Below are 27,221 nucleotides of genomic sequence, written 5' to 3'. Positions count from 1 at the left end.
ACACTTTAATATTGACGCCTTGTGCTGAAATATAGGCTACCATGGAAACCGACCTCTGTGCAACATTTCCTTGGTAAATAACCTGAACACAGACAAGAGGCTTTTATTTTGACATTGTCCGGAAGTCGTCTGGTGTCTCCCACATCTATCGGCTGTCGGTCTGGGCCGTCGGCAGATCAAGTTGCAGAGCGGCATTTGCGCTCTTTGGTTCCAGTCAGGACCTCGGGCTGTCAACGCGTTGCAGCTCCGTGTGGATGTGCGGGGCTGCTCTGGGTTCATGGCCTGTACTGGCGGTGGATCAGCTGCAGCTGAACACTCCGAGATGATCCGAGCTTTCCGCAGCTGCAGAGTAACACCGGCCCGGGAACGCAGCGATGTTTTTCAGACGGAGAGCCAGGTAACGTTTGTCTGATCGCACTTTGACGGGAGAAGGGGGGGGGATAGGATTGAAAGCCGAGCACAACGGTGGCTTCTGGATGCACTGGTTGAGCTGGAGAGGAGTGCTTGGGCTGACTGGCTGTGGTCGTGCAGCGGAGGGGGATGGAGGATGGGAGGAGATGTGGGTGGAGGGCTGGAAGGGCCCCCTTACACACAAAGGCCTTTCTTCTGATACTCTCTCTCTCTCTCTCTCTCTCTCTCTCTCTCTCTCTCTCTCTCTCTCTCTCTCTCTCTCTCTCTCTCTCTCTCTCTCTCTCTCTCTCTCTCTCTCTCTCTCTCTCTCTCTCTCTCTCTCTGTGGGCTGGTGTGTGCAGTGTTGTGATGAGTGTTAGGTTGATGGTGTGTGTATTTGTGTGGCTTCTGTTTGCATATTGTGCCAGTCTGTAAAGATGTGATGGTAGCTGCAATGTTAGCACTGTTTTCCATTTGTTTGTGTCCCAGTGGAGGAGCAGGGCTTCAAGGCCAGTCAGTCTGAGTTCCTCATTCTGTTCAGTCTACTTTTATCTTCACATTCCATCTGTAACTTACTGCCACCTCTGGTGTATTTAACAGCACTCTATGTAAGACTTTCAGTTGCATTACGCACATATGACTATATTATCTCTAAATTAAAGCAACTTATTTACTTTGATGCTCAGATTTCTTCACAATTTACATAAACTTCTGATTCATGTGCTAAAAATTTATGGCCGTTGAGTAAAAGCTTGATTTGAAAGGTGAAATACCATGCTGGCATTAAGGCATAACATATATGCCGTCCTTTTGGTGAAAAAGAATACGTGCCGGTGTTCTGTCAGGTCAGCATACCCCGTCAGACCAGCTTACCCATAGTCTTATACATGTGCGAACATGGTTGCGCATGCGTAAGACTGCACAAAGTTGCGAACACTTGGAGAAGCCGTCAGATCGCAGACCCCACTTTTCTGAGATATTTAAATGTAAAAAGTGTCAGCTAAATTAATTTTATGTAGTTATACAGTAGAGTTGGTTTTGTACTGTGAGTTATCTCTAATAAACCAGATAAGTTTCATTGGCATTTGGGTATTTATTTTAAACCATATGACAATAAACTTTGGTTGCACAGATGCATCACTTTTCAGATCAGCATAAGCTTAACCGTTGTATGACAGTCTGACAGGGTAGCTGCTACGTCACGGTGTCAAGTAACTAAACTGTTTGTTTATCATGTCACACATAAATAAAGTAATCTAGTAAACTTCGTCTAATTTCTGCTAAAGGTAGCGCATGCGTATTGAGAGCTGCTTGCTCTCTACCTGTATGCCCTACCTAAGCGGCAAAAGGGGCGTTGCTCTTGAGTCGGTGACGTCACGTGCGCGGTACGCCATTGAACCGACTCAGGTCCACCCCTTAGTAATGGGGAGTCGTTAAGTTCATTGTTGGCCTGCAAATTAAACAGGAAACTGGTCCACGCCTCTGCAATGGGGAGTCGTTAGGGTCTCTAAAATAGGTCATTAAGCAACAGCACTTAAAAGATATATTTTCGAATTTTTTGATAATTATTGATACTGATATATATGATATATGATTTCTGTTTTATTGATGTCCTATTTTTCTGTATCGTCCAGCCCTATCTTGTTCTAACAGCATTATGGGATGAATCTTAGTTCTGTATTACACTCTCAATTGTTGCTTTTTATTTATTGTACTTTATTTGTTTCCTCATTTTAATACCGCTTAAAATCAGTAATTTTTGTTGATTTTCCTCCATGATAGATAAAACACAGTTATCTTATGTGGAAGTATGCACAATTGTTGGGGCAAAATTAGTTTAATGTTTTTTCAAGGTTTTAATTTCTTCTTTAATTGCAACTGTTTTCAAAACATCAATGTTGAGAAGTTATTTGAGAGATAAAGAGAAATGCACTGACACTGTATACTGTTCAGTACAGGGGGTTAGGTTAGGGTTAAATTCCTCAAATGGCTAGAATCCCATCAGGTTCCCTGTGGGATATGCTAATGCGAGCCCTTTTGGTGCCAGGTGAACATCACAACCTCGATTGTTTTACTCAGCTTTCCCTCCCTCATCCAAAACACCTACATCCACTTGAATGTACAGCAAGTGTTTTTTTTTCCAAAACAAATTTGTTTAAAAAAATAAATAAAAAGGGTTATACTTTATCAACAATTAGGCTAAAAGCTGTAAACCATGTGAAGGTCAAGGAATGGGCAGGTACAGACTGCTAGGGAAAGCTGGAGGAAATCCGGAACATGCCGTACCCTGGAAAAATGTCCTGTATGCTGAAGGGTAACAGGGTTTCCACTACATGTATTTGATCATGGCGCACCGCCACACTAAAATGAAAGCTGCCACACCTTCAGAATGAATTAGAAAATATGTTATAACAATGTAAAGCTTATGATATAGCATAGGTACTGTACGTTTGCATTCCTATTCTAATCATAATCAGAGTTTAAAATGAAGTTAAATGTCATGAGATGCTAAATTATATTTTATTTTGAAAAACCAACATCTCCGGCTCCTCTCTGTCTAGCTGTTAATGTATGCTGCTAATGTATGAAGCTACTGATGGCTACTGCGCACAGCTGTCGTGCAAAGAAATCTAGTAATTTTTCTCTGTTTTTGACGATGTAGCAGCTTCACCTGAAAGTAGCAATCTGTTGTTACTATCTCAAGACAGCTGAGCAGCTAGACCTGTGTGAGGTCCAGCTATTCCTCAGCGGTGTCTCACAGGCACAGGCAGCTGTCTTGTCTTGAAAGCCCTGCATGCAGTCAGAGCAAAGAGAGCAGAGAGGAGAGCTGCTCTGTTTTCACATTGCAAATGTATAACGCATGCACAAAGCTGCTGCTGATTCCGCCCTGGATTACAAAGCGGGATATAAATATAAATATATAAATATAGTTTTTATTCTAATCTCTTTTTTCTGAAACTCTGCACTAAAATAATTCCTTGAATTTGACTCATGCATAGCTTGATTTACTTATTCAGCTTGTTCAATGTGTGTGTCTCTGTTTACTATCTTTTTGATAAAATTAGAGGTACATAGTGAGGATCCAGGCAATGTATAAAAATTCATACATTATTTCATAAAGTAATGTTAACGTATGTTGCAATTCAATGACCCCCCACCCTTTTTTTGACCACCATGCTTAAAAGAAATCCTAGAGCAAACCCTGAGTAAAATTTATGAACTCCACATCTACTAGCAGCAGCTTCTGTGATGCATACAACCTGAAAATTGTAAATAATCCAGATAAATTAGCACAACTAGCACACTAGAAATGTCATTTTATACAAATGAAATTAAAAAAGGAAACCTTTCTTGTACATAAAATTACAAATAAAAGCTCAAGTCCCTGTGTTTTTTTTTTATTGTCTTGGAAGCTAGCAAGGATAACGCACACTAGATGGCTGCACACTATCTGACAGTATCATGTGCAACTGCTGTATTTTAACTGGATGATCTGAGCTCGGGGCTGCAGCAGTTGTGCCCCACAACTGTCTTCTGAGGGCATGTCCATAGTGATTTCAGTAGCTCATTATTTAAACAACTGTTGGTGGTAGCGCTAGGTATTGAATCAAATTTTGAGAATCAATTTGATTCCGATTTTCAAGATTTAGAATCGATTGTTTTCAATTCAATCCGATCTCAAGTTAGATTATTGAGATTAAAAAGATTTTTAGTTGTTACTTGAATTTCCTGTAGTTATGCAACATATTGATACTGCTAACATATTAACATCCAGCAGCAAATTAATAAAGTAATGGTAGCTGTAAATAAAACAATGGTGGCAGTTGTAAGGACCAAACCCTCTCCCAAGCATGCTGTGGGGCAGAATACCCAAACAGATCCAGGGTAGAAAACAGAGGACACCAGAGATATCTACAGCTTGCTATTTCTATTCAATTCAAAAACACTTCAGTGTTTGTAAAACACTTACAAATCAAAAGGTACACTAAATTTGGACACCAACCTGGTGCATTATTAAAAGTGTGACATTAAAAATTCACCTCCCGTACTGGAGCCTGAAGGCTCCTGTGATATATGTTGCACCCATGCCACCGACCACTAGGTGGAGCTTGGCGCTATGTTTTCTTCCCGCTGAGGTCTCAGTGCAGAAGAAGAACTAATAAAACAGACTAACATGGCTATTAAAGGAGAAGTCCGGTCAAAATCAGAATTCAAACTGCTGAAAGTACTTTAAATATAAAACTACTACATACTGTGCAAAAAATTATACGTTTTTTTAATTATGAATAATTTTCATTTAATCATGTTTATGTGGAGGAATCCATCTTGGTCAAGAATAGTACTGTCACCTCCCATTTTTTGACGTCACTCGGCGGACCCGCAGTTGAGCAAGTTTCAATGCTCTGTTTATCACGGCACACTATTTTCCAACATGGCGACGATTGGTGCTCTGTACGAAGCAGAGAGTGATGAAGTACTTAGTGACAGTGATGAGAGTTCCGTGGAGCTATCATCATCTGATAGCGATATGGATTTTTTTAGAAGAGTTTCTTGACAGAAACCGGACTTTTGACGGAATCCAGCGTACTTATTTCCAGTGCAAACTCAGTCGGGTCCTACAGTATATATGTATACACGCGTGTGTGTGTGTGTGTGTGTGTGTGTGTGTGTGTGCGCGCGCTCCGCCGCAGCACGGCTTTGCGGCGCTGCAGCGGAGCGAGCACACACACACACACAGCGGAGGAGAGATCGCGCTGAAGTGACTTAAGTTATACATTTTCCCCCTAGTAAATAGGGCAGGTGGTCATTATTGTATAAATATTAAAATATGAAAGCGTTCCAGCACATGCTGGGGCGGAGGGATACCACATCACATGTGGTATCCCTCCGCCCCTCTGCTCGGTGACCATCCCCGCAAATTCTAAATAAAAAATTCTAAAATAAAAAATAACTTACCGAAAATCCTCGCTCTCATGTCATGTTCAAAACATTCTTCTTCAAAATGGTTGCTGCATATGACGTGTTTTCTCTCTGGCCAGAAGTTAGATGGCAAATCCGCTCTGTTCAAGTTGGCAATCCAGCAACGAGCCCGGTGGCTCATGAATCGGGAAGTTGAAATAAGCAATGTTTTTTTCTTCTTTTACCAGTTGTGTTGGAACATCCAATGGCCATGCACATGAGCATTGTTGCTGTAACAATAGCTCTTGGGAATGTCAGCGGTGAAGTCCTCTGGAAATCCGAAAAAAATATTGATGATCGCAGCTGTGTAGAACGGCTCCTATTGACTTTGCATGGAAAGCGGAGAGAAATGCTGTCGCCGCTTCCGCTTTTCCACGCCCCAGGATGTGATGTCAAACGCCCCTTACTGCCCAAATATGGGCAGTAATGTCAGCCCCCATACACAGTGATTCAGACGACAATTTATGTTTTTATTTTCTTATTGATTAAAGATAAGTTAATTAAATAACCACAAACGTATTAGTTTTAGTTATAGCTAATGATACCTTGATTTTTCCTTGTTGACCGGACTTCCCCTTTAAGCAAAAGTCGGCTCTCGGCATGCCTTACTGATAAAAACACAATATCACAGCTCCCTTATACTTACGAGCTGTGCGCAGATTTTGAGCCAAGCGGATTCCGCTCTGACGGTTTACCCTTCATAGTAGAGCGTACATTTCTTGTGACAAATTCCTATAACTCCCACACTTTTTGCCAACGGGATGAAGCGGTGAAGGCATGGTAAAATGCTCGATTAGCTTAGCATGTAGAGCCGTTTCTTTTCCAGCAGGCACCCACCAAACACCTGTCAGTACGCACAGAGAGAGGGACTGTGATGCTGCCCATCTTTGTGACCGCCTGCTTGGAGAAGCTAAGTGTATCAAGCTCGATGTCGCATATGAAACAGTTTGATGTAATACCTCTTGTCGCTGATAAGTTTATAGTGTGACACCTGGTATGCGGTCGTAAAACTTTTACTCTGTGCGTACCTGTCAGTGTTGAGTCCGCAGACTCATGTCCGCGCAAGTAATACCGGCTCAAACTTTTAAGTTTACAGTGGAAATTTTTTTTAAATCAATCTTTGGTTGTATGAATCGATCTTTAGGAATTAATATGAGGATTGATTAATAATTGGAAAATATATTTTTTTAACACAGCCCTAGTTGGTAGGCTGGCCCCAACTTCAGGGTGCCTCAAGAGGATTTTAGCCCACTGAACTTGTCAGTATTCTGGCAAAGACTTAGGCTACGATCACACTGCAGCCTGAAGTGACCCAATTCTGATTTTTTTGCCCATATGCGACCTGTATCTGATCTTTTCATGACATCTGAACATTACAGATCTGATCTTTTCAAATGGGACCTGTGTCTGTACGGCCAGGTCGCATTCATCCGACCTACATGTCATTAATACTTTACAAACGTCACTAACGGTGGACCTGGCTATGCCAAAGAGGTTGGCTAAAAAAAATAAAAAATAAAAAACAGGTTGGCTATTGTGCTGTAACAAGCACCTACTGCCAGTCAATACAGCCCCACGGCAACGCGTTTACTTGCTGCTATGGCCGCCGAAGATGTGTGTTTTTACGTGAAAAGCGCTAAAGAGATCCGTTCAGACACACATAAAGGTTGCCTTTGTCATTCGAAAATTATGAATGAAGTCCGTATCAGTAAAGCTGCTCACATCACTAAAATTTGGCTCTCTTCCTTTTCGATCTTCTTAAAAAGATTGCGTTGGTAATGTGCTGCTCTGGTTGGAGAATAACGTAAAGAACGCAATATATGCTGCAGCATTACGATCCATGTTTACTCCCGCAAACAATGAGCATGCATGCTACGTATGACGTCATCGCATCCTCCGCTGCGCATGCGGGACACTTGGGTGTATAAATGCATTTCACACAGGAGATCACATACAAGTTGCATGTATTTGGAAATGTGAACGGACACGCATTTAAATCAGATTTCACAAAAAAATCGGAATTGAGCATCAAGGCCTGCAGTGTGAACGTAGCCTTAGATATGTGTAAATAAATGTTTATATTCATGTAACATCACAGTGGTTCATATTGTTCACAAATGGACTGATATCATTTTCCTTCGACTGTGATACAAACTTGCATGCTTTAATGTTTAAAGAAACAACAACTAAGTCTCTTGTGCCTGTGCATGTTATCCGTTAACATTCTAAGCTGGTGTCTGCCTCAAGGAAATTTGACCATGGTAACACGTGATGACATTAAATATTCTTCAGCTTTATAATAGTCTTACTGGTAACAGGATTGGTCTTTATGTAATACTGCTCTATAAAGAATGATTCTGTTCAACTTATTATTTTAAGTGAACATAGAGCAACATCTGGTGGGACCAGGCCCCACTGGCCCCAAATGCAGAGATGCCACAGTATATACACACATTTTAAAAGCTCAAGATCAGCCCTTGAGGACTTATTAAACATGTGAGTTATATGTTAAATAAAAATATTCAACATGTCCGCACCACAAAATCTGACATTGTCCTCAGTCATGACAAGCTTTCAATCATCAAGAAACCACGCCTGCAGTCTGTTGCCAGTGCAAACATGTTGACTGTGGTCACCTATTTAGCTAACATACTCAGAAAGCCTTACTGTATCAAACTGTTTGATTTTCAGCTGTTGTGTGTCAGTCCAGGACCTTGTTAAAGCCAAATACTCATGCTGACTGAATTCTCTCTGTTGTTTGCATTTACATAGTTGTTTGCAACCTATAAATAAGGTTTTTGCTTTCAGTTTTCCTTTCAAAACAATTCAAAAATGCAATCATGTTCTAACCTGTCAGTAGGAGGGGAAATGTCTCTCATTCTCTGGCATTGACAACGTGTGAAAATGCTTTGTTGGTATAAAATATAAAATATAAAATGGGAAGTTGTGTATGAACATCATTGTGATAGATAAAACATCATAGTTCCCTCTTTGTAGCATTTGAGTTGTTTTAAAGTAATTACTATTTTACAAACAGACAATTATCTCTTCTCTTGTATAAATGTGGGTTAGTTCTATCACTAGTTTTCTGCTTTTATAACAAAAGAACCCCTTTCAGGTCACACTTTTAATCTGTGAGGAATGTGTGTTTAGCACGCCTTTGTGATTAACTGAAAATGTCAACATAGTATGAGGTTTGAAGCTGTCCCTTCGCTCTTACACTTCTCATCCATCTTTGGGGTGAGTCACAGAGCAGAATATCAAAGATCAAAGAGAAAGACGTCAACAGGACCATCAAGTGTATGAGTGGAAAGAAAGGTGTCAGGCCTTTATTTATAAAGCTTGCGTACACACAAAACGGGTCCCGAGACTTGCGTTTATCACTATCCACATAAAAGTTGGGATCTATAGAAAAAACTTGATGGGAAAATCTGCAGTCCTCACAGCAACTGTGACCCATATGCCTGCTCATGTTGGAGACAGGGTTATCTAGCGACATAGATGGTAAAGTGGTGCATTGCAGCCATACTGCAAGATGACCCTTCTCATATGCTCAATTTTTCCTTCATATCAAAATTTAATCATAGATAGACTTAATCATAAGCATTCAAAACCCCAGTGTTATTCATACTTGCACTGGTGAAACATAACTACATAAAGACCTTTCAAATAAATAAAAGAAATGCCCATAAGCCAACTTAAATCTTAAAAAAACTTAAATAGATGGACATAATGCTGTGCAATGGATGCATTGGCACTGCTGGAAGACCATGCAGATGGAGGAATTAGGAGGGAATAAGGGATTGAATATTTACTGGCCAATGATGATGACCAATACACCACTTCAGACTCTGAGCATTGCATTCTCCCAAAAAATGGACCACCACAGGAATAATTCAATTTCAATTAAATTTTATTTATATAGCGACCTGTCCAGGGTGTACGCTGCCTCGCGCATGGTGAACGCTGGAGATGGGCACCAGCAACCCCTGCCACCCCATGAGGGATTAAGCGGGTCAGAAAACGGATGGATGGATAGTCCACATTGTCCATGACTTGCAGCAATCCCTCATACTGAGCAAGCATGAAGCGACAGTGGAGAGGAAAACTCCCCTTTAACGGGAAGCAAAAACCTCCAGCAGAACCAGGCTCAGTGTGAATGGTCATCTGCCTCGACCGATTGGGCGTTAGAGAAGACAGAGCAGAGACACAATAAGAGAGACAAAAAAAGTACAGAAGCAGACTACATTATATGGTAATAGCAGGTGATCTATCTTCCCTCGATGGTGTCAGCTAACAGAAAAAAATTACAGAGAACAAAAAGGTAAAAGATGAAATAACAATCAAGCAATGCAAATTGGAGAACAGTAGGAGAAATCAGCAGAGTGAGAAAAATAGACCCCTCTAGTTGCCTAAGCCTATAGCAGCATAACTATAGAGATAGCCCAGGGTAACCTAATCCACTCTAACTATAAGCTTTGTCAAAAAGGAATGTTTTAAGCCTAGTCTTTAAAGTAGACAGGGTGTCTGCCTCACGGACCAAGACTGGTCCGTGAGGCAGGAAAGCAGGAACCTGATAGCTAAAGGAGCTGCCTCCCATTCTACTTTTAGAGACTCAAGGAACCACCAGCAGACCTGCAGTCTGAGAGCGAAGTGCTCTTTTAGGAACATACAGGGTAATCAGATCTCTGATATATAATGGAGCTTGATTATTCAGGAATTTATACATAAGGAGAATTTTAAATTCTATTCTTGATTTAACAGGAAGTTAATGAATGGAAGCTATAATTGGAGAAATATGATCCCTCTTGTTGATTTTCATCAGAACTCTTGCAGCAGAATTTTGGATCAGCTGAAGGCTACAAACTGCATTTTGTGGACTTTCTGAATTACAATAGTCCAGCCTTGAAGTAACAAATGCAGTGTTTCCCGCAGGAATTTACTTAGGCAAGGCGGTAAGTTTGGGGGGGGGGGGGGTTGGACGACACATTTTCCGCGGACCGACTCGCGGAGCGGGGGGTTGGGGGTAACGACACGTTTTCCGCACGCCATTCCCTGCCATTCACGCACACGCGAAAGTAACAACAACAAACCGCGTGTTAACGTCACATTTTTTGGCGGTAGCGAGAGTTTGGCGAGGTGGCCGCCTCGCCAAGATAGCGCTGCGGGAAACCCTGAAATACATGGACTAGTTTATCAGCATCACCCATGGACAGGATATTTGTAATTTTGGCAAAATTCCGGAGGTGAAAAAAGGAAACCTTGGAAACCTGTTTAATATGGGATTTAAATGACATGTCTTGGTCAAAAATAACACCAAGATTTTTTACTTTATTACCAGAGGCCAATTTAATGCCATCCAGATTAAGTGATTGATTAAGAAGTTTATTTTTTGAGACTTTGAGGTCCAAAGATTACAACTTCTGTTTTTTCAGAATTTAAACGCAAGAAATTTAAAGTCATTCAGCTTTTGATGTCATCAAGACATTACTGTAGTCGAAATAATTGCATTTATCAGGATTTATGGATAAATATAACTGGGTGTCATCGACACAACAGTGAAAATTAATCCCATGCTGTCTGATAATTGTGCCAATCGGAAATATACACTAACATTCAAAAGTTTGGGGTCACATTGAAATTTCCTTATTTTTGAAAGAAACGCACTGTACTTTTCAATGAAGATAACTTTGAAGTAGTCTTAACTTTAAAGAAATACACTCTATACATTGCTAATGTGGTAAATGACTATTCTAGCTGCAAATGTCTGTTTTTGGTGCAATATCTACATATGTATAGAGGCCCATTTCCAGCAACTATCACTCCAGTGTTCTAATGGTACAATGTGTTTGCTCATTGGCTCAGAAGGCTAATTGATGATTAGAAAACCCTTGTGCAATCAAGTTCACACATCTGAAAACAGTTTAGCTCGTTACAGAAGCTACAAAACTGACCTTCCTTTGAGCAGATTGAGTTTCTGGGGCATCACATTTGTGGGGTCAATTAAATGCTCAAAATGGCCAGAAAAAGATAACTTTCATCTGAAACTCGACAGTCTATTCTTGTTCTTAGAAATTAAGGCAATTCTATGCGAGAAATTGCTAAGAAATTGAAGATTTCCTACAACGGTGTGTACTACTCCCTTCAAAGGACAGCACAAACAGGCTCTAACCAGAGTAGAAAAAGAAGTGGGAGGCCGCGTTGCACAACTGAGCAAGAAGATAAGTACATTAGAGTCTCTAGTTTGAGAAACAGACGCCTCACAGGTCCCCAACTGGCATCTTCATTAAATAGTACCCACAAAACAGCAGTGTCAACATCTACAGTGAAGAGGCGGCTGCGGGATTCTGGGCTTCAGGGCAGAGTAGCAAAGAAAAAGCCATATCTGAGACTGGCCAATAAAAGAAAAAGATTAAGATGGGCAAAAGAACACAGACATTGGACAGAGGAAGACTAGAAAAAAGTGTTGTGGACAGATGAATCCAAGTTTGAGGTGTTTGGATCACAAAGAACGCTTGTGAGACGCAGAACACACGAAAAGATGCTGGAAGAATGCCTGACGCCATCTGTTAAGCATGGTGGAGGTAATGTGATGTGATGTGTGTGTGTGTATATATATATATATATATATATATATTAGGGCTGGGCAACGATTAAAATATTTAATCGCGATTAATCGCACTGATTAATCGCGATTAATCGCGATTAATCGCATTGTATTTACAAACTCCAAGAATGAATTCAAAAGTAGTGTAAAGAGCACTTTTATTTTAATGTTCTGCTGCCATATGAACAAAAGTGTTGTAACATTTGTAGCACTTATCAGTAACACATATTTAGTGTAAAGCTCAACTTAAACATGTAAAACAAAAAATAGCAATAATAATAAATTAAAGCTTATTGCCACTGACAGGGAATTCTCTTTATGGGGAAAAAATCTACCAAAAACAGGCAATTTCTGAGGTAACAGCAGGGAGCAGCATTACCATTTTATGTTCAATACCAAAGTTTAACTTGGCAGTGGTTACAACTAACTTGTTTCTGTCATATTCCATGCTGGAAGAACTTTAAACTGAAATGCTTGCTAACTCGATATGCTTGCGTTTATTTGACGTTGACACGCGGTTTTTTGTTGTTGCTTTCTCGCGCGCATATAGTGAATGGCAGGGGGAAAACAGGCAAAAATACATGGATACTTTGAAACGAGAAGCGACTTCACCGACGGCGTCGATGCAGACCCCCCCCCCGCTCCGCTCCGCACAAAACTTGTTCTGGCCGCCAACTCACCGCCTCGCCTCGCCTCGCCCCGCCTAAGCACCGCCTCGCCTAAGCTCGCTCGCGGTACCTGCGGGAAACACCGCCTTCCGCATGTCGGCTTTGTTTTTTTCCGGCCAGCACCTTTCTTCCTCTGAATCCGAGGCTTGGCTGACAGCAAGGTTATTGGCGCATTATCGCCACCTACTGTTCTGATTCAAACCCCTACACCGCAGCAACAGACCTTCACAAAATAAAAGCATGTGACCAACATGCGTTAACGCGCGTTAAAGAAAATATCGCCGTTAATAGTCTAATGAGTTAACGCGAAATTAACGCGTTAACTTGCCCAGCCCTAATATATATATATATATATATATATATATATATATATATATATATATATATATATATATATATATATATATATATATATATATAGTAAAGAGAATTGGCCCAAGGACTGAACCCTGTGGTACTCCACAAGTGACCCTAGAGTTTGAAGAAGATTTATTATTAACATGAACAAACTGGAATCTGACAGAAGGATAAGATTTAAACCAGCCCAGTGGTTTACTCCTAATTTCTACAGTATGTCTTTTTAGGAGAATATTGTGATCAACTGTATCAAATGCAGCACTGAGATCCAACAGGACAAGTATAGACACAATTCCATTACGCCACGCATGGGATACAAATTCTGGCGGGGATAAGTCGTTTGGCACAACGACACCTGTCGCCTGTGCTATCCTAGCGCAGCAGGTCTTGGTGATATCACAGTAAATTGGGCAAAAGTCTGGGCTATTTCTGCCCTGTGATGGACTGCCGACCTGTCCAGGTTATACCCCGCCTCTCGCCCATTGCCAGCTGGAGATAGACACCGGCACCCCTCGCGAACCCAGCAGGGATAAGCGTGTTAGAAAATGAATGGATGGATGGACTGGGCTATTTCTTTTTCCTCGCCATAAAGATCTTTGCCAACTGGCACTAGAAAATGCTATTATTGGGCTTTCTTCGTCTGGAAACAAATGTTTACAACCCTTTACGGTGATGATGTGGTTGAATGCGCTTAGCGGACAATACAGCGATCTGATTGGCTGAGCAGCAAAAATTGAATCACATGACCTCTTGGACCGGAGCGCCACAGTTTAGATTTTTTATTGGCTATAACTTATTAATGTGCAAGTGAAAACGTGGGAACATTGGTGTTTTGAGATCACTGCTATGTGTAGCAACTTATCCCGGTGGAAGAAAGTTGCCCCCTGACAGTTCATACGAAACTTCTTAAGGAGACATGATGCAGCAGCAGCTGCTCTCTGCCTTCTCCATCCTTAGTGATTCAGTGGCTCAGAGATACAAAACTAATGTCAGATCATTGTGCTAGACTACACAGATGAGACCCATTCTTTTTTTTCTGATCTTTTGGTTCGGGGCCCCTGTGTGCAGGAGATTTGTTAAAGCCTGAGTTGAAATAGAAGAATGAGAAATCATATGGATTGGGGGCAACGTTGACACTGAGATTGTCATGGTTGGATGGTTCTGTTATGGGATCTTCACACCTGCAGCTATGGTTAAACTGGCAGGGCTTTCCAAACAGTACACAGACTATTGTATAACACACAGGATAGCAGGTTGTTGCATAGCTGAAGGTATCCTAGGTCTAGGTGTATCACTTTGGTCATTGTTGGTTGGTTTTTTTTAACTTGTTTTATTTTATTTTTGTAACAACAATAACATTTTCATCACAATTGCATTCTGGTGTCTCTCACAGATATATACTGCTAAAAAATAAAGGGAACATTTAAACAACACAATGTAACTCCAAGTGTTCCCTTTATTTTTTGAGTAGTTCATATATTTTGCCTTTAAAAAATAACAAGAAAAGATGAGACAGCAATAGTCTTGGCAAACGATATGACAATGAAAACAATACAGAAAGACAGAGATAACAAAAAGAAGAAAAGGACAAGAAAAAGTAAGATAAATAAGTAAAACAGACAGTTAAATCCCCTCTAAACAAAAATGGTTCACACATCCCCAAGCACAATGGTATGTCATACCGGTCCAAGAGTGTACAGTGAGTGCAAAAAGGAAAGCCTCTAAGAAACACTGTAATAATAAGGGTATAACTGGGGTCCACCTTACATTAAAGACTGTTTCTTGAAGCGTTAAAGAGTATGTAATCTCCTCCATCAAGTAAATATCCCAAACTTTTTGGATCCATATGTTATATGTAGGAGGCCCTGGTTTCAGTCACCTAATGGTTATACATTTCAATGCCACTGTAAGCAATACCTTTACAATTTGGTCATTGTTTTGTTGACAAATGTAGTCTTGTTGTTTATATTGATGCTAGAAAATATATTGGCTGACTCATTAAAGGAGCAATAAGCAAAAGGAGCAACATCTTATTTGTCATTCAGGATGGAATTAACATTCAATTAAATTTTATTTTATTTATATAGCGCCAATTCATGAAACATGTCATCTCAAGGCACTTTACAAAGTCATTGTAAAGATTGGGTCAGATTATACAGATTGGTCAAAAATGTCCTATATAAGGGAACCCAGTTGATTGCATCAAAGTCCCGACAAGCAGCTTTCACTCCTGGAGAAGCGTAGAGCTACAGGGAGAGTCGTCTGCATTGTCCATGGCTTTGTTGCAATCCCTCATACTGAGCAAGCATGAAGCGACAGTGGAAAGAAAAACTCCCCATTAACGGGAAGAAAAACCTCCAGCAGAACCAGGCTCAGTATGAACGGTCATCTGCCTCGACCGACTGGGGGCTAGAGAAGACAGAGCAGAGACGCAATAAGAGAGATAAACTACTTCCTTGTGTCAGTAAATCGTAGTCAGTATTCTTGCTCCAAGAAGGTGACTTTATCAATATTAGGCAGGTGATCTTAATGTAATGACTGAGTTGTATTTAAAAAAAAACACCATTAGACAGGCTGTAGTGATGTAATGTGTGCCGGCAGAATAGAGCATGTCTCCTGATAGCGTGGGACTGTTTCCCTCTGTCATGCTACATTTAGTCATGCTTCTTCCATGACTAATTCCATTCTTTTACTTACTCATTTCGCCCCCTTTACCTCCAACACACCCACACCCTCGTTCTTTTTATATGTACTCTTGCCATCTTTTTTAATTCTGTATGACATCTTTGCTTTGCTTATCTTCTTACCCCCTGCTCCATCCATCCATCCATCCATCCATCCATCCATCCATCCATCCATCCATCCATCCATCCATCCATCCATCCATCCATCCATCCATCCATCCATCCATCCATCCACTTTTGCCTCTGTTTCCTAATTCTTCCTGCAGCTCTTGTTTTGGTGCATTTTTCTGCATTTTATTCAGCACTCTACTTCTCCACTCCATTTTCAGACAATTTGTTAAACCATAATTTTCCCCTATATTAGTTTCACTGATGTACCGGATCCTTTGCTTTCTTGCTTTCACAGTCTTTATCCATTCTCTCCTCTCCTCTCCGTCCTTTCTTCTTTACAGGATGTTGCGGTGGCTGGTGTGTGGACGGCTGGGACCAGTTTGGATGTGGAAAGCACTTCTGCTTTTTCTGGCCATTGCTTTTGCTGGCCAGCTGCTGGGGATCATCTTCAACAAAAGGTGTGTGAGGTATTTTCATATGTCTATATTGGTCAGAAATGTCCTACATAAGGGAACCAGTTGATTGCTTCAAAGTCCCGACAAGCAGCATTCACTCCTGAAGAAGCGTAGAGCTACAGGGAGAGTCGTCTGCATTGTACATGGCTTTGCAGCAATCCCTCATACTGAGCAAGCATGAAGCGACAGTGGAAAGAAAAACCACCCATTAGCGGGAAGGAAAAACCTCCGGCAGAACCGGGCTCAGTATGAACGGTCATCTGCCTCAACCGACTGGGAGTTACAGAAGACAAAGCAGAGACACAAAAAGAGAGACAAAAAAGCACAGAAGCACACATTGATCCAGTAATCTGTTCTATATTAGATGGTAATAGCGGGTGATCTGTCTTCCCTGGATGATGTCACAGTTAACAGAATGTCAGACCAGGTGTACCTACTATGAAGAAAAAAGAGAGAGAACAAAAAGTTAAAAGCTGAAATGACAACAGTCATTTCAATGTAATGCAATGCAAAACTGGAGAACAGTAGAAATCAGAAGAGTGCGAAAAATAGGCCCTCATGTCCTCCAGTAGCCTAAGCCTATAGCAGCATAACTATAGAGGTAGCTCAGGGTAACATGAGCCACTCTAGCTATAAGCTTTGTCAAAAAGGAAAGTTTTAAGATTAGTCTTAAAAGTAGACAGGGTGTCTACCTCACGGACCAAAACTGGGAGTTGGTTCCACAGGAGAGGAGCCTGATAACTAAAGGATCTGCCTCCCATTTGAGCTACACCACGCAACGCTCCGCTGTGTGAATGCATACTGAAACAACATTGTGTTCAGTCTTTATTGTCCATAAGTTAATGTTCCAATAAATTTTTAAGTGGTACAGGAGCAGCATATAGTTTTCACAAGCCTAGATAGCTATCTTACAGCTATAGATGGTAATGAATACTCGTTGTAAACAAATCTGTGTTTTGGTTCATGTTGGTCAGTATGAACTACCATTTAAAAACATGTTTTATATTTCTGGATGAGTATGGAATAATTAAAACTGAGTATAGAAAAAAACTCTTATTTTCCAGACTTTTTTCATCTTTCCTAATGAACGCAGTGGTTTCCAAAGTGAATTATGTTGATATTTAATACTTTTTCTTTGATGTTCCCCTTTGCTATTTTATTCAAAAAATAAAAGTTCAATTTCATTATTTGTTTGGTTTCTAAACAGCTTTATATTCAGAATAAAGTGAACCTATGTTTCTAAAACTGAGACTAAAATGTTACATTGTGCATTGAAAGATTACTGTATTTCTTGTTTTTTTGCCAAGAAAAAAAAAACCTTGCCTCAAAGAGTCTAGATGTCTAGTTTACTCCATTCCTTATTCTTTAGCAGGAAAATGGCCCTATTTTACTCTCTAAAAATTAGAAACCAGTTTTAGTGTTGTGCTGTTTTGATCATTATGGAACCTGCAAATAATTCCTGACTCGTATTAAAACAGTTAATTACTGTATTTTGTGTCCAAATGTACAGAAAATTAAAAAAAATTAAAATAAACAGAATATGTATTTGTGAAATGGAAGTCTGGAAAAGTATGCAATTCTTTGCACCTCTCTGCAGGGCGGCTAGTGATATCAGAGTCATGTCATCTGACCAAAGAGTGCCTTCAGGTCACATGACACAGAAGACCAGGAGGTGCAGCAGTCTCTTTCGCAAAACCATTTTAAAGGGTGGAAACTTTTAGATTAAGGAAAAGCCACATTTTTTTTAAATTAACAACCTAATGTGCACAGCCTATAACAGTTCTGCAAGCTTCACACATAAAAAACAACTGTCAATGTAACATGTGGCTGCACAGCTGGTTGATATAATCCCAGGCAGGAGCTAAGGAGCAGATATTGTGAGTTTCATCAGAAACTCTGATATAATTTTAAAAAGCATCACTTTTCCTTCCAAGTAAGTACCCATGATCCAATCGAGACAATGTGCATTCATAACAACAGTCCATGCTTTTGTGACTTTAGGTGCTAAAATAATATGCTAAAATAATATGTCATATGTGGGAGTAAATAAACAGTCCTCCTTTTTGTAACTTAAAAGTGCTTCAGATATAAACTAAGAATAAATCTTATATTTCATAAGAATTTCACTTAACAATGAGCAGTCTTAAATTCAGAGTTGTCACACAGTCTTATTTTTTGTCAGCTGACATTTGTCCCCAGAATCTGTGCAGGAATGCTTTTATCTGCTCTAACATAGACCTAAGTGGGTTCAGCATCTGTCATGTTCGGCCAGTACATTGCCTGCAATTGACCCAATTTTGTTCTTCCTTCCATTTTGAGAGAGAAGATCTGATCCAAAAGCCAACGTCTTTAATAGACATGTTATTTAAGGATGTTTTAAATTATGTTTTCAAGAGTTTGTTGAAGTGACAGGCCGCTGAATTTAGCTCTCTTGCTCTGTTTTGGACTTTAAGTGTTCAGGTCATAAAGTTGTTTTATTGAAATCTTAATCAATCATCCATGTTCATAAGATTAGAGCTTTGTTTATAATGTTACAGTTTTTGAAAACCCAAACCCATTTGGTAAACCCTCTCAATAAATCTGAAACCGTTTAGATGTTGTAGAAGACTAGAAGACAGTCACTCGATTAACAAGGAAAAACACAGAATCTAAAGAAACATGATAAAAATCCCTTCCTTTTCTTATTATTCTGACAGCTTGAATTATACTTTGTGTCAAATAATTTCCCTTTTCCAGCAATGTGCAGCCAGCTGCACGATCCATCTTTTCTTCGCCTGATGCTCAAGGCCCGTCACTGGGATCCTGTCAGCCCCACACTCACATCATGTTCCTCAAGACCCACAAGACAGCCAGCAGCACGGTGCTCAACATGTTGTACCGCTTCGGAGATGAGCACAACCTCCGCTTTGCCTTGCCACTGGGATACCAGCTCGGCTACCCGCTGCCCTTCAACGCTCATAGGGTGAAAGGGTACCGAGGTCCCAGAGCCATCGAATTTCATATCATGGGCAATCACATGAGGTTTAACAAGCCAGAGGTGAGTTGTTCAAAGGAGCAGAACAACAAATAAAACACAGGACTGATGTATGTAATCAGTTTTGTTAAATAAGAAAAAAAGGTATCATACTAGTAAACTTCCTTCGATAAGGGAGAGACGAAATATTAAAATGTCTTACTTGATATTTGTTGATCTTGTTCTCGTTACAGTGCAATACCTGCTTTGATAATAAAATACCTTGTTGTTCTCGAACCATCTCTATCAGGACCTGTTTGTTCACTAAAACTGAGAAAAACTCAGAAGTAACCCTTTTATGCAGTGTGACTGCTAATAATTTCTAAGTACAGTAGCCCAAACCTGCACAGAACTCCTTGTGTGCTTCAAGGTTTGTCAGACCATGAGCATTAACAAGTTTAGAAATCGGCTGAGAAAAGAAGATAGAAGAAAAAAATATTAATTAAAGCTAAGGACAGAAATACTGCTCCTTGTTCATTTGGTTTGCTGATGTTGTTTACATACTTTTTATTTTTCAGGGGTGTAACAATATATTACATATCCCAACAGCAACTTTTCCTTGCTTTCTATACAAAAATAATGTTGTTACATTTGTATGTTTACTTAGCTTTGTCAAAATTAGATGAAAAATAAACAGTAAAATAAAAAAATAAAAAGCGAGAGCTTTTATAGCTGCTAGAAATGCCCATTTGAATGTGTGCCACTGACTATCACACCTTCTCTATCAGACCTGGAACAATACGTCTGACCGACCTAAATCCAACCCACTACCATATAGCACATTTGCAGCCCATAAACATGAATATAGGAGGGAATTTTCTAAATGTTCGCTTGACAGGCTGCTCATGACTCACCAGGGGTAGCTAACAAGAGCCAATGAGGAAGGAACTTCATGAATATTAGTCATGAAGCATGAAGATATTTATGAAAAACGTCAAATAGTTCCATAGTTGAAGCTGTTTCTGCTCTAAAATGACCATAGATATGGGTCTAGGTCATATCTTTCCTTGCTCTCTGCTGTTCTTTAAAGCAGTGGTTGGTTCCTAACCCTGGTTCTCAAGGACCTCTGTCCTTCATGTTTTAAGGCTGAGTTATATTTTCACGTTGGGTGCTCGTGCAGGTCTGTGCCAGCAGCGCACAATCCCATAGAAGCGCTGTACACATTCTGTTGTAGGTGTGTTAAATATTGTTTTTTAGTAACGCTGTTCTTTTAGATATGCCTATTTAAATAATGTGTTTTTATTTATGAACCGTTGCCAGATGTCAAAGACAAATCTCCATCTCAGGAAATGTGATGACAATAAAGTTATCTTATCTTATACTTGACAGGTGCAGTATTCTCCAAAAACACAGGGGGCAGTACTCAACATAATCAGTGGACATGCAGTAAACAACAGACGAAAGAGTTGACTTCACACTTCCAAAATGCTTGCGCACAATATCATGAATGATAAGGAAGAATAGTTGGTGTGCTTATGGAGGCTAAACAGAAACAAACAAAGGGTTAGAGACGTAGAAGAAGATGGTATGGTTACCCATTGCATAGTTACCGGAAGACGTGAAGATGGGGATCACTGACAATAACATTTTCCACAACAATGGAAATAAGGTTTGATATAAAATATTCAGAAGTTTAAAAAGCAGTAAAAATTTTCACAATATTTGAACATTTTAATGAACATTTATCCCCATAATTAGTTAAAATATGCATAAACAATGAAACACAAAATGGTTTGTTAATAGGTATACTAATGGAGATAGTATGGGCTGAAGTGGAAATGCATAGGTATGAAATGGGAGTATATTGGTGAAGTGGCATAAATTGACCCAGATACTTTCACTGTCAGTGGGAGGTGCATGTTTGGCTTTTCTGGCTGGGAATCCCATCTCCTTCCACTGATTTCTTACAGTTTTATCCCAAACATGACTTGTATGTTTGTCATTTAGGTTTTTTACTAATTGTCAAATGCATTTTTTTATTTCAAGGCACATTCACTCAAACCGACTGTGACATCATCACTAGTCTCTATAAAGAATTTCCGTTTAACGTTTCATGATTTTGAAAGCTGCTGGAGTTTATTAAATGGCACGTAATTATAAGTCTTAATTTATTTTGAGGGAACCTTTGTAATGAAAAAAAAAATACTCCACAGTTAAATGAAATACTTTTGTGTTTATCAGTCGTAGTTTTTTTCTTTTTCAAAATCATGAAAATTCACATACAATGTAAAAAAAAAATCGTTCAACAGTTAATCTACTGTATATGTTTGACAGTATTAACAGTTTTCATTTTAATTTATATTTGTCAATTTATAACAAAGGCTTTTTTTGCTTTTAGGTGGAGAAAGTGATGCCTACAGACACTTTCTACTTCTCCATAGTCAGAGACCCAGTCGCTCTAGCTGAGTCTTCGTTTGCCTATTACAAAGAAGTGGCCCCGGCCTTTCGGAAAGCCAAAGGATTGGGGGAATTTGCAGATGACCCAAAGCATTTTTATGACCCTCGCCTACGAAACAACCACTATGCCCGCAACCTGCTTTGGTTTGACTTTGGCCTTGACCACAATGCCAATTTCTCTTTTGCACTTGCTCGGATTGGAGAGGACATGATTCGAAGGACCTTTAAGCTGATTCTTGTTTCCGAGTACTTTGACCAGTCCATGATCCTCTTAAGACACGCTGTTTGCTGGCCACTGGATGCCGTAGTCTCCTTTAGCCTAAATGCTCGGCAGCAGAAGCCCAGCAGCACTGGTGGAGTGGGTGGGAGCTGGATGGGGAAAGCGGCAGCAGCAGCTGGTGTTGGCATCAGAGGTGGGCATGCTCAAGCAAAAATGCCACCAAATCTTTCCCTAACAGAGGAGCAACGGGAAAAGCTTAGACAGTGGAATGCCTTTGATTGGTACCTTTACAAAGCCTTTAACAAAACGTTCTGGGAAGAAATTGACAAGTTTGGTCATACTCGGATGGAAAAAGAAGTAAATCTTCTCAGGATGCGGAGGGAAGACCTTGCCCGGGTTTGCCTCAGAGACGGGGGGAAACCTGTGGAAGCTCACCGAATCCGAGACAAAAACATTCGACCATTTCAAAGTGGATTAGTTAAAATTCTTGGCTATGAGCTCCAGTCAGGGCTAGACAATGTCACTCGGATATCGTGTGTGAGGATGATCAGGCCGGAGATCCAGTACAAAGACGTGTTGGATTCTAAACAGTTTCCACAGGCCCATGGACTCCAAGCTCAGCAACAGAGCCAGAGGCTGATGGTAGCAGTTGGAGGGACCTTTTTAAAACAAGATCCACCCAGGAAAGGAATAAAGGAGATGGGAGGAGACGGAGTTGGAGGAAAGACTCTGGAGGAGGGAATTAAAGACTGGGATGGCAGCCATTTAATTAGAACCAACCAGACTTTGGTACGAGGAAATGAAAAAGGAAGGCTTAGATAGAAATCCTTTGTTTCCTATATCTAGAGCCTTGAAACGGCTTAAAAATGAACCAATTATAGTTTTGTTTACCTGTGTGAAAACAAAAAGGTGTTCTATTTTGGCTTGTTTTCATAAATACTATCATAGCTGTAGTTAATGTTGTGGTGATCAGATGTTTGAAAAGCAGCAGTTGCTAGGGTTGGGGGGTATTTATTTTCGACATTGTTTAGCATTCGTCAGATTAGATCCTGTATATGGTATTACTGTCTGTTACTATTAATTACATAATTACCATGCAACAGCTCATATTTATGTGTTTACTGTTATCACATCACCAAACAAAATAATTTCACATGTCAAACATAAATGTCTATATACCATAGTGTCCTTTATTAATTAGTCAGCTTTTCTTCTGCACCTTCCTCCATGGTGTGCACACTTAACTGACTCTGGCTAGATGGATATAGTTCCGCCGAGCTCCTCATGGCTCCACACATCCATCTGGAATCACTGCCAGTAGGAGGAATTTCAATACCACATAAAATGGATGAGCCAATCAGGATCGCTGGGCGGGATTCTCGTAGATGTGACGTATCGGAAAAGCTACTGTTTGGATTCAGACAACAATGGAATCTCGCAGCGAGGAAGCAAGCGGTGACCAGATGTCGCAGAGTCTCCATTTTGGGTGATCTGTCCTCGGCAAAAGAGTTTTCACTCTAAATACCTATCTAATGGTAAAAGGAAGACAATTGTTTTAGATGGTGTTAGTCATCTTCTGCTTCAGTTCGCCCATCTTTTACAAGCTGTAAAACTGCATCTTGAGAACTCCGCAGAACCACACTTTGACTATTTCTTAGATTTTTTAAGTAGAGTTCTGTGGAAAGGTTATGGGTGTTTAGTACCTGCAGTAGTTAGCTCCTGACCATATGAGATCGGATAAAAAAAGAAAAGGGTTCAGATTATGCCACTAAGATAACACTTAGTCATATCAGACTAGTTATGTAGTTTATGCAAATGTTATCTTCTTAAATCTTTAAACCACCGGCACATTTGTATGACATTTGTTTTACCTCATATTTATTTATATTCCTAGTTACGCTAAAATGACCTTACATTGGACATATAGAACATATAAATGTATCTGAATGAGAAAGTAAGGCTTTGCACAAATCAAGGAAACAGTGTTGACTTCTAATATTTTTGTTTTTGCACTATATAATAGGGCTGGGCGATACGGCTTAATAACAAATTCTCCAATTCTATTATACCAAATCTGAAGTGAAGCTAAGGACAAGGTTCACTACACCTGTGTAACCTCAAACTGATTTGAAAAAATAAGTAAATGAGTAAATTAAAGTGTATTAGTGTTATGGTTAAAAAGTTAAAAACTTTCCTCTTTACAATATATTTTCCTAAACATAAATACAGCATTGTATGAGATCCAATGAGTGCATTGGCAAAGAAAATCCAGATTTTTCTCAAAATTACATCTTAAAAGAATTGTAAATTTGAATTAATCAATTAAATTGTGTTATTGCCCAGCCCTACTACATCACTTTTGAATTCTGAGATCTTAGCTTAGAGTACAGTCCAAACTTTCTTTATCTTTACCCAAACTGAGTGGAATGAAGAAGTCGGCCGCTGCAGGTTATATACTAACTCCTCATAAGCTCTCCCCAGAACAAAACAGTCTGAATTATCCTTTCTAGCTGTAGATTTCACTAATTAGAAAGTCTTCCTGTTACACAGCAAGTATGGCATTGAGAAGCTGCGCAATACTTTTTATCTGAGTACAGCCCACATTAAATTCAAACCCAAGTTTTTAAGCACAGTATCCAAAGTAGTGCACTGGCCATTTCTGAATAGGTATTACTACATTACCACCCGACCCTAGCATTACCGATATCAGAAAGCTGCATGTCTGTTCTGCTTGGTTTTTATAACTTTTAAAATGTTGGTACTGCCTTTTATTGTATAAGAGAACTGGAGCCTGTTTCCTGGTTGTAAGAGTTTTCAAATTAAGCTTGATGTAATGTGCAAGACTTTATAAAACATTTCCCTCTCTCATCAACTCCAGGACCACTTTCCTATCATTGTTTACTGTCATTTTGTGCTGCAGAAATTGTTCAACCTGTCATGGCTGATTGGAATATTTTGCAGTGTCATATGGCATCCAGCAGTGAGATGCTAGCGGCAACCTTGCATCCCCATACAGCAAGATTATGTTGGACAATCCTCCAAGCGATTAAAGGAAATCCAGTTTATTTATACAGTGGAATTTAAACAGACAACTGGAGTTTTGTGGACAAATAAAAGATGGAAAATCCCATTTATCCTGCACAAACTATGGATAAATGACTTTCAATCTTTCTACGCCATATAGATTATAATCCTGTGAAGTTTGTATCAGATAAGAGGAATAAAAAAAGTATTCATGAGCATCTAGTATTTAGTTGGTTAGGATGAGATGACTGATGGTGACTGTTTTATTAATTACAGTTCTTTGGTGTAAAGTTATGGAAAAACAAAGGTTTATTCTGCAATATAGAAATGTGATAACCAAAGACCCACTGGAAAGAAAAAATATCTATTTTTTGTTGGGTTACTTGCTAATTTCTTAGAATTAAATTCATTTCTATGGTAGGAGTCTATGTTTTGCAACCCTGGGTCTTTCTGCATGGAGTTTGCATGTTCTCCCTGTGCATATGTGGGTTCTCTCCGCGTACTCCGGCTTCCTCCCACAGTCCAAAAACATGACTGTTAGGTTAATTGGCTTCTCTAAATTGTCCTTAGGTGTGAGTGTGCCTGAATGGTTGTTTGTCCTGTCTGTCTCTCTATGTGTTGCCCTGCGTCAGACTGGCGACCTGTCCAGGGTGAACCCTGGCTCTCGCCCAGTGAACGCTGGAGATAGACACCAGCACCCCTCATGACCCCATGAGGGATTAAGCGGGTCAGAGGATGGATGGATGGATGGATGGATGGAGTCTATGTTTTGGACAAAATATGTTTGAAATACAGTTGACAGTTCAACTCCTTTTGCCTCGCAAAGTGCCAGTTGGCTAAAAAGTTATTTCAGGCCAGGGCATTTTACATTAAACAAACTTAGGACCAATTCTACCCTACAATTCTATTTATGTCAATCAGTTTGGCATTGAAACTTGTTAAAATGGTAAAAAAAAAAAAAAAAAGTTAAAAATGAAAACAACTGGACATGTAGTGGAAGACATTTCACTGTTCATCCAAACGGCTTTCTTTGAGAAAAAAGTTTCCCGGTTTTAAGCTGTTTGGGAAGTGCCACTCTGCAGATGTAAATAATATACAGATTGGGCTCCCCTAACAGCAGGGGTTCATTAGCCTGGCTCACAGAGAGATGTTTGGTCACATACAAGATGAGGTGATTGCTCTGGAACTGACTGGATATTAGGCTCAGTGTTGGATCACATGGTTTTAAAAGCTGGATTCCAAGGCCGCCTCCTCTATTGGGAGAAAAAAAACTCAAAATACATCACATTACTCTTTGTACTCAGGGGCTGTTGCTGTGACAACCCCACCCACATTGCAGTGGCACTCAGTTGTAATGTAAAAAGATTTGATCCTTGTAGAGTTGTACTAGTATGTAATAATGAAAAAGGGGCTGAAGAGCACATTAATAAGAAAAGGAGCCAATAATCCAAAGCAGAATGTGTTTTAAAGAAGGTACAAGACTCATACAAAACTTTTCTATATCTGTTAATAAATTGATTTGTTGGCTATATCCGGTGGATTATTTTAAAATGTACTTCCTTTATCTTATTTGAAACCAAAAGCGTATTAGCATAAGTCCAGGTGAATGACCAATTAACATTTTCAAAGATAATATTCCAGATAAATTTACAATGTGAACCTGTAGGAACCCAAATCATAAGCCTAAATAATTGGTTGGTATATTTTTTGTCTAGGATATTGATACCGTTTATGATAGTATCCTCTTTCAGTGGTGCCTGTGTATTTGATCCATTTTCATTTTGTAACACCCTAACAAAACTTTTAGGAATTTCATAAAAAAACACAATATATTCTTTTGCAGACACTGGGAAATTGAATGTCCTCAAATGCTCAGTGTATGCAAGAAGATTACCTTTTCCATTCACTAACTGGGATACATAATTGATATTATTTTGGATCAAATACTCATAGAATATTGACCGATTTTCGTATTTAATATAGTTGTTCCAAATCAAACATTTGTGTGGGGAAAGTTATATTTTTACTAAGAAGCCAACATGATAAAACCTGTCTGTAAAAGTTAGATAATTGGATAGGAAGTTGTTGTTTTTTTTTTACATCAAAATCACAGTTAAGATCGAATTCAATCCCTCCAACCTTCTTAAAGCTGAGGTCTGGTTTAAAGAACCACAATTTATGCTTGTCTCTAATAAAATGTTTGATCCAGTTCAACTTGAATATCATATTCGATGTATTGAAAACTAGCATATTTAAGACCCTTGATTATAAGGATTATTAAGTACTGATCCATTTAGGTCAGGGGTGTCAAACTCATTTGAGGGGCCGCATACAGC

General features: G+C 39.6%; 1 protein-coding gene across 2 annotated transcripts in view; it reads left to right on the top strand.

The window, feature by feature from the left end:
• The window catches only part of gal3st4 (galactose-3-O-sulfotransferase 4), a 41,476-nt gene extending 16,738 nt beyond the window's left edge, over positions 1 to 24,738 (top strand). The window contains exons 1-4 of one of the 2 annotated variants that reach the window (XM_036146083.1): positions 122 to 397; positions 16,118 to 16,234; positions 18,968 to 19,268; positions 21,583 to 24,738. In XM_036146083.1, coding sequence (XP_036001976.1) covers positions 375 to 397; positions 16,118 to 16,234; positions 18,968 to 19,268; positions 21,583 to 22,683 — 1,542 coding nt within the window. In that variant the 5' untranslated portion in view covers positions 122 to 374 and the 3' untranslated portion in view covers positions 22,684 to 24,738. Of the gene's footprint in view, positions 1 to 121; positions 398 to 16,117; positions 16,235 to 18,967; positions 19,269 to 21,582 lie in introns of those variants that run through there. The other variant, XM_036146084.1, reaches the window with a different exon arrangement.
• Positions 24,739 to 27,221: the final 2,483 nt, after the last annotated feature.

The sequence above is a fragment of the Fundulus heteroclitus genome, chromosome 14, assembly GCF_011125445.2.
Source record: "Fundulus heteroclitus isolate FHET01 chromosome 14, MU-UCD_Fhet_4.1, whole genome shotgun sequence".
Taxonomy (NCBI): Eukaryota; Metazoa; Chordata; class Actinopteri; order Cyprinodontiformes; family Fundulidae; genus Fundulus; species Fundulus heteroclitus.
This window is presented reverse-complemented; position numbering and strand designations above follow the sequence as displayed.